The 14,408-nt window shown below is 42.6% G+C and overlaps 1 protein-coding gene across 1 annotated transcript in view; it reads right to left on the reverse strand.

Annotated features, from left to right (window-relative positions):
- Window positions 1–3,850: 3,850 nt before the first annotated feature.
- Window positions 3,851–14,408, reverse strand: part of LOC145404602 (chordin-like protein 2) — a 118,174-nt gene continuing 107,616 nt past the window's right edge. Inside the window, exons 7-9 of the mRNA XM_080276120.1 lie at window positions 9,330–9,448; window positions 8,817–8,982; window positions 3,851–4,008 (exon numbers count right to left, since the gene is read on the reverse strand). Of these exons, the coding sequence (XP_080132246.1) occupies window positions 3,851–4,008; window positions 8,817–8,982; window positions 9,330–9,448 (443 nt within the window). The remainder of the gene's footprint in view (window positions 4,009–8,816; window positions 8,983–9,329; window positions 9,449–14,408) is intronic.

Consider the following 14,408-nt stretch of genomic DNA (forward strand, 5'->3'; position numbering starts at 1 on the left):
TTCGTATTTTTCTCAATTTTCTTGTTTTCTTTCTATTCACTCGTGTTTTAAAATTATCACTTTTATCATCTTATCACTATTTCTTTCAAAAAATACCGTACAGTATTTATCACTTGCTTTTTCTCATATACCACTTATTTCTCCACTTCTATAGGCTTATTTTTACTATATTTTCTACTGTTAGTAAAGGAATTATTATTATTATTATTATTATTGCATTGTCTTACCATTCCTTCTGATTTCCTAAAATAATTAATCTCAGTACTGTCTATATATATGCTTAACTCTATCCACCACTTTGCTGCGGCTGTGTGTATTTCTTCATCAGTCTTTTCAATATTTCTAGTTCTATAATAACTTTCAATACATTTTTATTCTTATATATTTTTTCTGCCGTGTTTTTCCATTCCATAATTTTTCAAGATTTCTTATTTTAAAACTTTATTTTTTTGGATGATTTCATTATTGTTTCACAATTAACATTTCATTACGCCCACTTTCTTTCACTTTTATTTCACTGTGTTTGTGTTTGTATTTTTTGTTATTTGTTCTTGTCAATGTTTGCAATTTTCATCCTCTCGAAATTTTTATTCTGAGCACTCATTTTTCCAGAATTATAGCTTGCCTTCACTCTACTCTTTGTATATAATATTTTTGCTTCCTTTTTGTTATTTTTTCCTCTTTCTTTTTCTCAACAGTTTTCCAAAGTTCTAATAATATTTTTCAATAAATTTTCTTGAATTATTTTGCTTTCTTCTCTTTCTTTCGTTACTATCATTTGCGTTTCATTATCATCTTCATCATTTCATCTTCCTTCACTTTCAGTTCACCAACGTCTATTGATTATCTACTCTTCTTTTTAGTTTAGTTTCATCAGTAAAGTCTGTTTCGTGTTTCATAATATTAACTTCAACATTTTATTTTCCTTTCAGTTTCAGTTCACCAATGTTTACTGATCACTTGTTCTTATTTTTATTTTTTACTGTTTAGTTTCATCAGTAAAGTTTCAGTCAATTTTCTTCCTGTCAGCTTTAATTTACCGATGGCTGTTGACCCTCTCTTTCTTACAGCTAAAAATTTCACCGGCGTTTCAGTAATGTTTCGGTCACTTTCCACTTGTCTCTGAAGCAACCTATTCAACCCAAGGACGTATTTCGGTAGTTAATTTATGCTGACTACAGACGATTTTATTCAGCTTCAGGAGAGACTTTTTGGAACTGGGGGGTTTACATACAGCCTTCAGTAAACCCCCTTTCACTTCTATAGAGGTTTTTAGTAGTAGTAGTAGTAGTAGTAGTAGTAGCAGTAGTAGTAGTATAGTAGTAGTAGTAGTAGTAGTAGTTGTTGTTGTTGTTGTTGTTGTAGTAGTGGTGGTGGTGCAGTGGTGGTGGTAGTAGTGGTAGTAGTAGTAGTGACAATGGTAGTAGTGGTAGTAGCAGTGATAATAGTAGCAGTGGCAGCAGTAGAAGTAGTAGTAGTAGTAGTAGTAGCAGTAGAAGTTGTAATAGTAGTAGTAGTAACAGTGGTAGTCGGGGAAAAAACGTAGCCATAATTAATCCCTTACCTACATAGGTCAATCCTGTGCTGATTAAAATGGCCTGTAAGAAGCAGGAATGGGCGGGAAAAATACGTCCTCGGAATGAAGTGGTTAATGGCGGGAAAAAACTTAATATCTAGCACGCTTAATCTCATTTGTTATTTATCTTTATTTATTTATTCATTACATTTATTTGCACGAATATGAAGGAAGGATGTGTTGCGAATTTCCCTTCATCTCTTAATTATACTGCAAAAAGAAATGCTAGTCCTTTTTTTTTTTTTCTGGATCTGTCAAAAATCTTCCTATATTTCTTCACCTTACTGCAAAAATAAATACATCTTTTTTTGCAGGAAGGTGAGGGAAGGATGTGTTATAGATTCTCTTACATCTCTTGTTCTTCCTCCAAAAAAAGAAGTTGTTTTTTGCAGGAAGGTGAAGGAAGGATGTGTCAAAAATTCTCCTACCTTTCTTGTTCTTACTATAAAAAGAAATCCAGTCACTGTTCATCTTGTATCTCTTGTTATTACTGCAAAGAACAATATCAGGTTAGGATGCCTTTTTTTTTATGTATCCCCACAACCTCCACGATTTTGATTCTGTTTTCCGTCTTATTTTATTCTATTTCCTTTTTTTTCCTTTTCTGCAATATACCTTTTTTTATATTACTTTTTCCCCCACATTTTTCTTGGGTCAGGTATGTCTTCTTTAACCATCTTTTTCGATTTTTTCTTAATATTTTTCGATTTAGTTTTTATTCCATTTCAAGTCAGTCTTTCCATCTTAATTTTTCAATTTTCTTCAATATAAGTCGTCAGAGTATATCCATTTCACTTTCGTCAGATTCTTCTCGTTTTTCATAATATTTTTCAGTGGTTTCTCTATAGTTTTCGGTACAAATCGTCTTTTTTTTTTTTTTCTTTTTTTTTTTTTACACTTCCTCCTCTTCTTTCATCATTAATTACAGGTAGTTTTCAGTTGCCTATGATTTTTCACTTCTAATGCTATGGTTTGTCCTATATATTCTGCTAATTTTGGTCACCAATTGTCCTCCATAAATTGTTCGACTTTTTAAAAATCATTATTATTATTTTTTTACGTATCTCAGTTAACTTTTTCTTTTGTTGATTTCTCGATCTTCCCCTTCTTCCTCCCCGTCACTCGTTCTGTTCTTGTTGTTTTTTCCCTTTCTCATCAATTCCTCATACTTCCTCAACTTTCTTATTTCCTCCCATTTTCAGTCTTCCCCTTTCACTATGCTTCATTCTCCAATCCTTCTCCCTCTCCGTCTGTCAGTCACTTTTTTACACTCCCCTGCTTCATCCATTTCCACCTTTTCCTTTTGTCTCTTCTTATGCATCTCTGTATCTTCTAAACCCTCTCTTCTTCTGTTGTTTCCCTCTTCTTGTCCCTCTTCAAGTTCCCTGTCTTCTTCTCTTCTTTCTCCTCTCTTCTACTTCGTCCTCTTCTCGTCGTCTTCCTCTCTTCCGCTCCACACTCCTCGTCTTCCTTCTTCTTCTCTGTCTTCATGCCCTCCTTATTCACTTTCTCTTGGTTCCTCTTCAGTCTCCCTCTCTTCTTCCTCTTCTTCTCTTTCTCCTCTTCCTCCTCCTCTTATGCCCTCTTTCTCCTAGTTTTTCCCCTCCTTCTTCTATCCCTTTAAGCTCCTCCTCAGTCCATTTATTTTCTCTTCTTCTCATGTCTCTCTCTTCTACATTAACAAAACCAACCCAATTCCACCTGTCTGAATCAAATCCCAAGTTATTTTCATCCATCTATGCTATTCCTTTCTCTCTTTCTCTGATATTCTCATCTAATCCTTCTAAATAATTTCTTCTAACTTCACCACGTCTAATTTACACATCCACCCATCTCTGTCAAATTCACAGCCAATGCTCATCTTCCGGACGTCATCATCTTTCGTTAGCTTCCACACTGCTACACATGCCGTCCCTTTTAACTCATTTTCTTCAGTTTTCAACATATCTTCCCGTTTATATGCTTGTCTCAGCCTTTCTCTTCAGTCCGTCCACCCGTCTCCCTCTTTCTACCTGTCAAATCTACCCATACCTTCTCTCCCACACAGCTTTGTATCTTCACTTCTACCCACACCTATCCTCTCATATCCCTCTCTGCCTTACCCCACTCTTCACAATTCCCTCTCACTCTAAGCACATCGAACCCCCCTTTTTAAAACCTAACTCCAAATCTATCCGTATCTACCTCCAAATCTACCCTCTCGTGTCCCCCTATCTACCCTCTGGTGCCCCTCTCAGGTAACCCCAACGTCATCTACCCTACCCCACCCACTCTTCAGAATTCCCTCTCGTCCCAGGCACACCTCACTCTCATCTCGGGAGGCTTAATTTTCAGCGTCCTCTCCATGGTGCGCATCTGAAGGTTACAGCGTTCGCGTCTTGAGCAGCGCCTTTCCACCCGTCGCTCCTTTTTCTTGAAGCGGTTCATCCTTTCTGTAGAGGGAGAGAGAAGGAAACGCTGTGGTGGTTGAGAGGGAAGGAAAAGTTGTGGTGGTTGGGAGAGAGAGAGAGAGAGAGAGAGAGAGAGAGAGAGAGAGAGAGAGAGAGAGAGAGGGTTAATTTTTCTCTCTCTGTCTCTGACTGTCTGTCTGTCTCTGTCTGTCTGTCTGTCTCTGTCTCTGTCTCTCTCTCTCTCTCTCTTCATTTTATGTACTAGGCAACAACACGAAAAAGAAGGGTGAACATGATTTCGAGAAACACACAGCGACATTACTTAAGCCTCGAATGGTAGTGTCCCCCCCCCCTCTCTCTCTCTCTCTCCCTCTCGGCAACAAGGTAACTGGGTATAATTGCACAGTTCATGACCATCCCAACTCTTATCATTCTTTCCCCCTAAAACGTTTTCTCCAAGTGAAATGGTACACCGCTTTTAGCTAAGTTTACCCTCTATTTCCCCCGTTTTTTCTTCTCCATACCCGCTTCCCGTTTTCATTAACCGCATTTTTCTTCCCATTTTTAGTTACTATAATCTTCTCTTGCTATAATACCTAAGCAACAAGAGCGGAGGGAGAGGGAGAGAAAAAAATAATAATTGAGAAGTTACTACGGTGGTGAACGTAACTTTGGCGTTTTTTTTTTTTAATTCTTCGTTTTTCGCGGATTTTGTGGAGTAGGCGACTCGGCAACAAGGAAGTGAGGAGCCAGAGGGTGAGAACATTGCTTCCTTATCACTTTCCAGCAAGCGACTTATTCTTTTTTTTTATCTTATTCTTGCTTCTGACGGTCATTTTAGTCAGTGAAGGGAGACGTCCTGAAGCGATGGAATTGAGAGAGAGAGAGAGAGAGAGAGAGAGAGAGAGAGAGAACAATAGCACTGAGAAGACAAATGGGCGTATGCCATAGAACCTGATGGATGAAAAGGGATATAAATTGAGAGAGAGAGAGAGAGAGAGAGAGAGAGAGAGAGAGAGAGAGAGAGAGAGAGAGAGAGCATCTATCTATCTGTCTTTTTTATGCAAGGAAGAAAGAACCAAAGATCAGAAGGCTATCCATCTATCTACTGCATATGCGACTCTTCTTTGCCTCTCTGTCTTCCATTCTTCCCTCCCTCTTTCCATCCTCTCAACTTTCTCCCCCACCTACCAGTAATGATAATAATAATAATAATAATAATATTAATAATAATAATATATAACAGCAACAACTAAAATAATCCTACTAAAACTACTACTACTGTTACTAGTACTACTACTGATACTAGTAGTAGTAATAATAATAATAATAATAACAATAGCCTAAGATTTCAGCCTACCAAGTACACGACGATCATTCATGCAGACAACCAATATTTTCAAGGCCCAAAACTTCCCCTAGAACACAGCCTGCAACCGCTGATGTTATCCAAGTCCCCATTTGTAATTCTAAGTGAAAAGGAAGGGGGAAACAAACCTGGGAATGAACTCGGGTCCTCCTAATTGCAAGAAAGACGCTCTAACCAATGCACCACCAGCTCTCCTTCTCTCTACATCCCTTTCTTCTTTTCTACCAACCCCTTCCTTCTTCTTTCTTCATCCCTTCCTTCTCTCCCAGTCCCTTCCTTCTTATCTCTTCCTTCCTGCCTTCTTAGCTATCCTTTTCCAATGCTCTCAGTCCACACCATCACCCCCTACCTTCCCTCTCTCGTCTCCTTCAGGCCTATCTCTCTCATTGCAGAAAGCTGGACATAATGTAGGTAGAGAAGTAGTAAGCTGTGTTAATAGACGCGAGTTCGATTCCACAGTGAGGCTGGGAACAGTTTGATTTTTTTGAGTCTCATTAAAATATCTATCTATCTATCTAGCTATTGCCAGACGCCTCAATCCCGTTTTGGGTGGCCACAAACAAATCGCCTCCAAGTCGCCCTGTCCCCCCGCATTTCACTGCCCTGCTCCCAACTCACCCCCCTCTCTCATATACCTCTCCACCCCATCCCTCCATCTCATCCTCGGCCTCCCCCTCCCTCTTCCCCCCTCCACCTCACTCACATACACTCTCTTCGTCAGTCTTTCACCCTCCATCCTCTCCACATGGCCAAACCACCTCAGTGTGTTCCTCATAACGCTTCCTATCACATCCACATCAACACCACAACGCTCCTTTATATCCTCATTCGTCAGCCTGTCTCTCCACGTGACTCCACAGGCTCCTCTTAAATAACTCATTTCCACTGCTCTCATTCTTGACTTGTGTCCTTCCAACAATGTCCAAGCTTCACTTCCGTACGTTAGAGTTGGTATCACAATACTGTCATGTAGTAACTTTTTCACTTCTATGCTCAATTCCCTGTTTCTTATCACTACTTTCAAAGAACCAGCAACTTTTCTTCCCTGCTGTACCCTTTCAAGCCTCCATCCTTACTCATCACACTACCCAAGTACTTAAACGTACTCACATTTTCCAATTCCTCACCATCCAACCTCGCTGTACATTCACTAACTTCACCTCTCTCAAAGACCATCACTTTACTCTTCCCTACATTCACCTTTAGATTCCGTTTCTTACACACTCTCTCAAACTCATCCACCAAGCCTTGCAGCTCCCCTTCGGCTTCACTCAACAACACAGTATCATCTGCAAACAACAGTACAGGGAGTTTCCAAACACTATCCTCTCTCACCAGGGCCACTCCAACATCCACTCTCCTACCTTGCACCTCTTTTATTACCCCATCCATGTACAGATTGAACAACCATGGAGACATGACACATCCCTGTTTCAAACCAACTTTCAAAGAGAAAAATTCACTCAGTTCACCATCCACATGCACTGCAGCCTTCGCACCATCGTACATACTCTTCACAGTATTCAACAACTTCCCATCTACTCCATATATTCTTAACACTTTCCACAATCCTTGTCTATCCACCCTGTCATATGTTTTCTCCAAATCCATGAAAGCCGCATACAACTTCTTTCTCTTCTCTAGAAACTTTTCCACTAAAGATCTAAGAATGAATATCTGATCTATACAACCTCTTCCCTTCCTAAAGCCTCCCTGTTCTTCTCCAACTAATTTCTCTGTTCTTTCTCTAACTCTGTCTATAAGTATCCTACCATACACTTTTCCTATTATACTAAGAAGACAAATGCCCCTAAGATTACCACATACTTCTTTTTCCCCTTTTCCTTTGTACAAGGGAATAATTATACCTGACTTCCAATCCTCCGGGACTCTACCTTCCTCCCAGGCCAATCTGCACATCTTCCACATCCATTCTACTACTATCTCTCCCCCATGCTTCAGCATTTCACCACACACTTCATCAATTCCTGGGGCTTTCCCCGATTTAACTTTCTTCATTGCTTCCACAACTTCTATCCTACTGATTTCTTCCTGTCTTCTCACCTCCCTCCTTCTCCCAGCCATTCCCCAGCCACTTATACTCGCATTACTTCCATCCTCTACGTTCAACAATTCCTTAAAGTGTTCTCTCCATCTGCTCACTTTTTCTCCCTTCTCCACTAGTAATCTAACATTTTTATCTTTCAATCCCCTGCTAACTTCACTTCCACCCTGTCTTACTCTTTTCTCTTCTTTCCAGAACATTTTCTTACAGTCCCTCCACTTTACACTCAGATTCCTTCCAAATTCCTCATCCACTCTCTTCTTACTCTCTCTTACTAATCTTTTCACCTCTCTCTTTCTTTCCACATATAACTCTCTCTTCCGCCTCTCAACTTCTTCCACGCCCCTATTTCTCATCCATTCATTGTATGCTTTCTTCTTTTGTGCCACAGCCTGTTTCACCTCTTCAGTCCACCACGCTGTTCCTTGCACCCCCCTCCGTCTTCTCTTCCTTCCACACACCACATCACATGCTGCACATATTTCTTCTGTAAATATCTTACACACACCTTCCACGTCTCCCATCTGCTCCAATTCATATTTGCCCAATCGTTCCTCCACTTCTCTCTTATACTCTGCCTTTTTCTCATCCTCTTGTAACCTTTCCACTCTCCTCGCAACTACTCCTTCCTCTCGTCTTTCCCTTCTTCTATTCCTCCATCTTACTTGCATTCTAATTCTGGCCACCACCAAGTAGTGGTCAGAAAGTCTACTCCCCCAACCTCTATACACTCTTGCATCCTTTACACATCTTCGCATCCTTTCATCCACACATACATAATCAATCATTGCCTTCCTTTCATTCAGTTCACCACCCACCCTTCTCATCACTCGCCATGTATACCTGTGGATCATTTTATGCCTGAAGAGGGTATTGGCTATCACCAACCCCCTCCCAGCACAAATGTCCACTAACGCCCTCCCATTCTCATCTATCTCAGCAGGCACACCCCACTCACCAACTATTCCATCCACCTTCACATTCCCAACTTTACCATTCATATCACCAATCAAAAACACTCTCTCATTCCTTCCAAACTTTTCCATGCACACTTCCACATTTGTCCAGAACTCTTCTCTCACTCTTCTAGCACGATCTTGCGTTGGCGCATACACACACACAATCGCCCACATTTAAAAATAGATATTGTGATTTTCCATAAGACCCACTGTCATGTCACAAACCTTTCATTCTATAACCATCCCTTTCTCTCTCTCTCTCTCTCTCTCTCTCTCTCTCTCTCTTTCTCTGCATCCCCTCGTCATTTCTTCCTTCGTCTCTTCCTTCCTTCCTTTCTCCATTCTCATTCCTTCTTTCCGACCTTCCCCTTTTCTCCCTTCTTTCATTTCTCCCGTCTCTCCATACCTCCATATCTCCCTCCTTCTCTCCCCTCTTCCCTCCCTTCTACCTTCTTACCTGTAGTTGTGCCTCCAATCAGCGTAAAGGTGTACGTGGAGCTAAGGTTCCTGAACTCGTCCCTGGTGATGTCATAGATGTCAAGGTTGTCCAGGTTGCCGCTCCGCGTGATTAGGCGATGCAGGTGCAGCACGTGACGCGGCCCCTCCACTGGCTCGAACACATACTGAGGCGCGTGCAGGGAGAGAGAGGGAGAGTTACGTGGATACATAGAGGGCACAGAGGTTTGTTAGCTGGTTAATGGATGATTAAGAATAGGATAGTAAAACACACACACACACACACACACACACACACACACACACACACACACACACACACACACACACACACACAAACACACACACACAAACACACACAATCATCAGCATCATTCCTATCTCGACTTAAAGATGGGGTGAGGCAGGATGCAAAGTCAAGGAAAGTAAAAATTAAGTAAAAGAACAATCAACAATATACTCAGGAAATACTCTCTCTCTCTCTCTCTCTCTCTCTCTCTCTCTCAGTACTCACATGCAGAGGGCCGGTGTTAGTCCCTGTTCCGTTGTTCTTCCACACAGCGAACTGTGACCTTCTTGTGTTGATACAGCTGACCTTGGCCGCCCCTCCTGATGCTGGGGGTCCTCTCACAGCTGCGGGAGAAGGCGTAGGGCTGGTTAGTAAGGGCTGCTTCAAAGGGGAGGACTGAAAAGGGCTAGGAAGGGCTGGGGCGTAGAGATTGACGGATGCTTAGGAAGAAGAAGGAAAGAATGTGCTGAAGGATAGAGCTGAGGGAGGTTTGAAGGGGTGTGATAGGGGAGAGGGATTGGAAATGAGGGGGGAGTGAGCAGAGAGGCTTGGGGAGGAATGAAAATCGGATGGGAGTTAAGGAATGAAGTGAGTATGGGTGAACGATTGATTTCAACGTTCATGAGTAGCAGTAGTAGCTGTTGTTGTTGTTGTTACTGTATTTGTCTCTTCAGGTTCATTTGAAAATCTAACCGGGTGGACTGCAGGCATATTATATGAAACCTTCATTTACTTTCCCTCCCTCACTTCATTATTTCCTACATATCTTGCTTCTTCCCTCTTTCGTCTCACGTCCCTCCCTCCTCTTCCTTATCTCCCTGCCTTCCTTTTCTTCAGGTTCTCTCATCTTTCCCTCCAAGCTCTTTCCTGTCTCCTTCTTGGCCTTTCGTCTTACGTGTCCTTTTCTCCCACCGTTTCTCTCTCTCTCTCTCTCTCTCTCTCTCTCTCCCTCTCTCTCTCTCTCTCTCTTTACCTCACTAATTTTCTCTGTCTGTCTGTCTCCGTCTGCCTGTCTGTCTGTCTGTCTCTCAACATCCCTTCATCTCCCCATTTTTTTTTTTCTCACTCTCTCTTTCTCTCTCTCTCTCTCTCTCTCTCTCTCTCTCTCTCTCTCTCTCTCTCTCTCTCTCTCTCTCATATAGTAACCTCATATAAATGCAGGTCAGTTCCGGTCACCCTTCTCTCTCTCTCTCTCTCTCTCTCTCAGTAATCCAATTCTGAGAGATTCTAAATTTTCAGCAACATTCAGACAGAAATTAAAAAGTTATCCCTGTGGCAATTCAATATCCCGTTTTCTTTTTCCATTTCTTCCCCTTCTGAAGACGATTTTATTCAGCTTGGGAGAAAGATTGTCTGGTAGGTGGTGATTAAGCAGACGTGTGGATGGTATGCCTGTGAGGTGAAGCCAGGATTCCGGGGGCCTGAGTGGTGAGTGAGTGAGTGTGTGGCCCGTTTAATGGTTAGGTTTCTTCAATTAATTTTTCTTACTCTATGTATTCTATCTTACTCCATGTTTACGTGGGAGAGAGATCTGAAGGAAGAATAAAACTAAGAATAGGGCTAAGAATAAGAAGAATATAATACGAGCAAAAATAAGAATAAGAAGAAAATAAGTATAAGAATAATAGTAAGATTAGATATAAGAATATGAGTAAGATGATGATGATGATATAAGTAAATTTTCCTTAGAAGCGTCCTTTCCTTGTTGAATAAATTTGTCAAATGTTGCAAAAGATTAAAGTTGCAATGAAATAGATGCAAAAGATGAAAGTTGCAATGAAATAAAGTTGGAATGAAAAAAAAAAAAACTATGACGTAGTTGCAATGAATAATTTTGGTCTGAAAAAAACTCGGAAAGAAATTTTTGCAGTGAAACAAAATGGCAATGAAATAAGCTGCAATGAAACAGAAGTAATTAGATAAAGTTGCAATTAAAGTTGCAATTATTACAGCTGCAACTAAAATTGTCAAAGAAATATTTTTACAATGAAATAAACATGCGATAAACTTGGTAGAAATTAAGCAAAGTAGCAGTAAGTCAGTTGCAAAAATACAGCTGGAATTATTGTGTTCAAGTGAAATTAAGTTGCAGGGGATGTAGATGCAATACAGTAAAGTTGCAATTATATAAGGTTGCAGTGGAACACAGATATATATAATTACAATAAAACTTAAACTGGTGATTCACTTGATTAATGTTGCAATGAAGTATAGCGGAACTGAAGAAAATTTTGCTGGATGTGAAGTTGCAAGAGAATATAGTAGCAATGAGGTACAGTTGCAAAGATGTGGAAAGTGGCGGCACTGATATAACAGAGCGGTGGAGGTGCCGGATTGTACAAATGTCCCTCAAATCCCTCTTTATCCCCCGAAAGGACGATGGTGGCCTGCGGAAGGAGAGCAACTTTGACCTGCAGTTTCCTGGGTTCATGTCGAGATGACCCTGCGGATGCTACTACTACTACTACTACTACACTACTGTCACGTACTATCTGGCATATATGCACCTTACTGTAGTGATAATATTTGGTAAGTCTCGGTATTGTGCAAGTTACATCAATTAAAACAGGAAAAGTTATATACCATAATTGGTAAATGTGTGTAGAACTCTATATATAACTAAATAACCAATGACCAAGTGTGGTCAGAGTGGAGGGTTAATTTGACTAGTAACCAAGGAGACACACTCCATAACAAGGAACCTAATTTCACGCAACCACAACTTGTTATTTATCTTCGGGTAGATGGAGTTATTTCACATTAATATCCAACTTTCCTGTAAAATTTCCTTTAGGGTTTTCAGTAGAGGATGGTGTAAATTCTCTCTCTCTCCTTTGCGGTTTTTGGCCGGAGGGTATGGTGGGTGAGTGAGAGCCTTGTGCAGTGCTATCCATGTCATAAACCCCCGTCATTGTTCAGCGGGATAGTCATTGTTCAGCGGGATAGTCATTGTTCAGCGGGATAGCAATTGTTCAACGGGATAGCAATTGTTCAACGGGATAGTAATTGTTCAATGGGATGGCAATTGTTCAGCGGGATAGTGATTGTTCAGCGGGATAGTCATTGTTCAGAGGGATAGTCATTGTTTAGCGAGATAGTTATTGTTCAGCTGGATAGTCATTGTTCAGAGGGATAGTCATTGTTCAGCGAGATAGTTATTGTTCAGCGGGATGGTCATTGTTCAGCGGGATGGTCATTGTTCAGCGGGATAGTCATTGTTCAGCGGGATAGTGATTGTTTAGCGGGATGTCAGTTGTTCAGAGGGATAGTCATTGTTCAGCGAGACAGTCATTGTTCAGCGGGATAATCATTGTTCAGCGGGATGGCAATTGTTCAGCGGGATAGCCATTGTTCAGGGGGATAGTCATTGTTCAGCGGGATAGTCATTGTTCAGAGGGATAGTAAGCTTTTCCGGCAGTGATTGGGTCGCCGTAAAAGCACTAGGAGATCTGTGTGGTTTGTAACTCTCTCTCTCTCCTGCTGCCTCTTCCTCCTCCTCCTCCTCCTCTTCCTCTCTCTCCTTTCTTCCTCCTCCTCTCCTCTTCATTCAATTTTTACACCATCTCTTCCGCTTCCTCCTCTTCCTCCCTCCCTCCTTTCCCTCCTTCTCTCCCCTCTCCCTCCCTCCCTATGACGTCAGAGGGTCAATGCCACTTGGGGGAGGGAGGGAGGGAGGTGGGGAGAGAGAGAGAGAGAGAGAGAGAGAGAGAGAGAGAGAGATGAGGGGAAGGAGGCAGAAAGAAACAGGGAGGGAAAGGGGGAGGGGGGAAAGGAGGGAGAGTAGGAACGATGGAAAGGAGGGAAGGAGGGGGATGCGGGGAAGGGAAGGAGGGGGATGCGGGGAAGGGAAGGAGGGAGGGAAAGGGAAGGAGGGAGGGGATGGAGGAAGGGAGGGAAAGGGAAGGAGGGAGGGGATGGCGGAAGGGAGGAAAGGAGGGAGGGAGAGTAGGGACGATGGAAGGAAGGGAGAGAAGGAGGGGGAGGGGGTAGGGAGGAGGGAAGGGAAAATAGAAAATAGGGAGGGAGGGAGGGAGGGAGAAGGGAAGGGAGAGAGCGAGAGACGGAAAGGGGGGATAGTTAGGGGCATATACAGGGTGAGGGAGACAGACAGGGACGGAGGTAGGGAGGGAGAGGGAGCCAGAGAGGGGTGGAGGGAGGGAAGGAGAGGGAGATAGGAAGGGAGAGAGAGGGAGACAGGGAGGGAGGGAGGGAGGGAACCAGCTGTCTGCTTCCACGTGGCAAAGGGCCAAAGACGGGGAGGGAGGGAGGGAAGGAGAGAGGCAGGGAGGGAGAGAGGGAGGGAGGGAGGAAAGGAGGAAAGGGAGGAGGGATGGAGGGAGGGAAGAAGAGGGGAAAGAGGGAGGGATGGAGGGAGGAGGGAAGGAGGGAGGGATGGAGGTGGGAAGAATGAGGGAGGAAAGAAGGAAGGAGGAAAGCAGAAAAGAGGAAAAAAGAAGGGAAGAAGGATAGAAAGAGGGAGGAAAGAAGGAGGGAAGAAGGATAGAAGGAGGAAAGAAAAAAGGGTGGGAGGGAAGAAAGACAGAGGGAGGGAGAAAAGGAAGGAAGATGGGAAGAAGGAGAGAAAGAGGAGGGAGAAAGGTAGGACAGAATGGAAGAAGGAGGGAGGGAGGGAGGGAGGGAGAAAAGGAGAGAACGAAGGATGGGAGAAAGAAGGAGGAAGAGAACACTAGAAGAAGGAGGGAGGGAGGGAGGGAGGGAAGGAGGGAAGAGGGGAGGGAGGGAGTGAGGGAGTGAGAGAGAGAGAAGGGAGGAAGGAAACAAGGGAAAAAGGTGGGAGGGAGGAAAGGAATGTAGGGGGAACGAAGGGAGAGAGGGAGGGAGGGAAGGAAAGATAAGAAGAAAATGAAGGGAAGGAAATAAGAAAGGAAGGAGGAAGGAAGAACTGGAGGGGATACAATATGAAGGAGAGGGAAAGAGAGAGAGAGAGAGAGAGAGAGAGAGAGAGAGAGAGAGAGAGAGAGAGACGAGGGAAGGATAGAAGGAAGACGAAGAGAGAATAAATGAAGGGGGGGGGGAGGAGGAAGGGATGGAAGGATACATAGAAGGAAACAGGAACGAAAAGAAAGAAATGGGATGGAAGGAAGGAAGGAAGGAAGGAAGGATGGCAAGATGGTAGGATAAGGATGGAAGGAAAGAAGTGGGGATGGAATGATAGATGAAAGGAAGGAAGGATGGATGAAAGAAATTACGAAGGAATGAAGGAGGGAAGAAAGTGAGAAATGAAGGAAAGAAAAATGGAAAGAATTAAAGAAGGAAGGAACAAGGGAAGGAAACTGGAAGAAA

The sequence above is a fragment of the Coenobita brevimanus genome, chromosome 64 (genome assembly GCF_032717465.1).
Source record: "Coenobita brevimanus isolate Jiangsu-jjx chromosome 64, ASM3271746v2, whole genome shotgun sequence".
Lineage (NCBI taxonomy): Eukaryota > Metazoa > Arthropoda > Malacostraca > Decapoda > Coenobitidae > Coenobita > Coenobita brevimanus.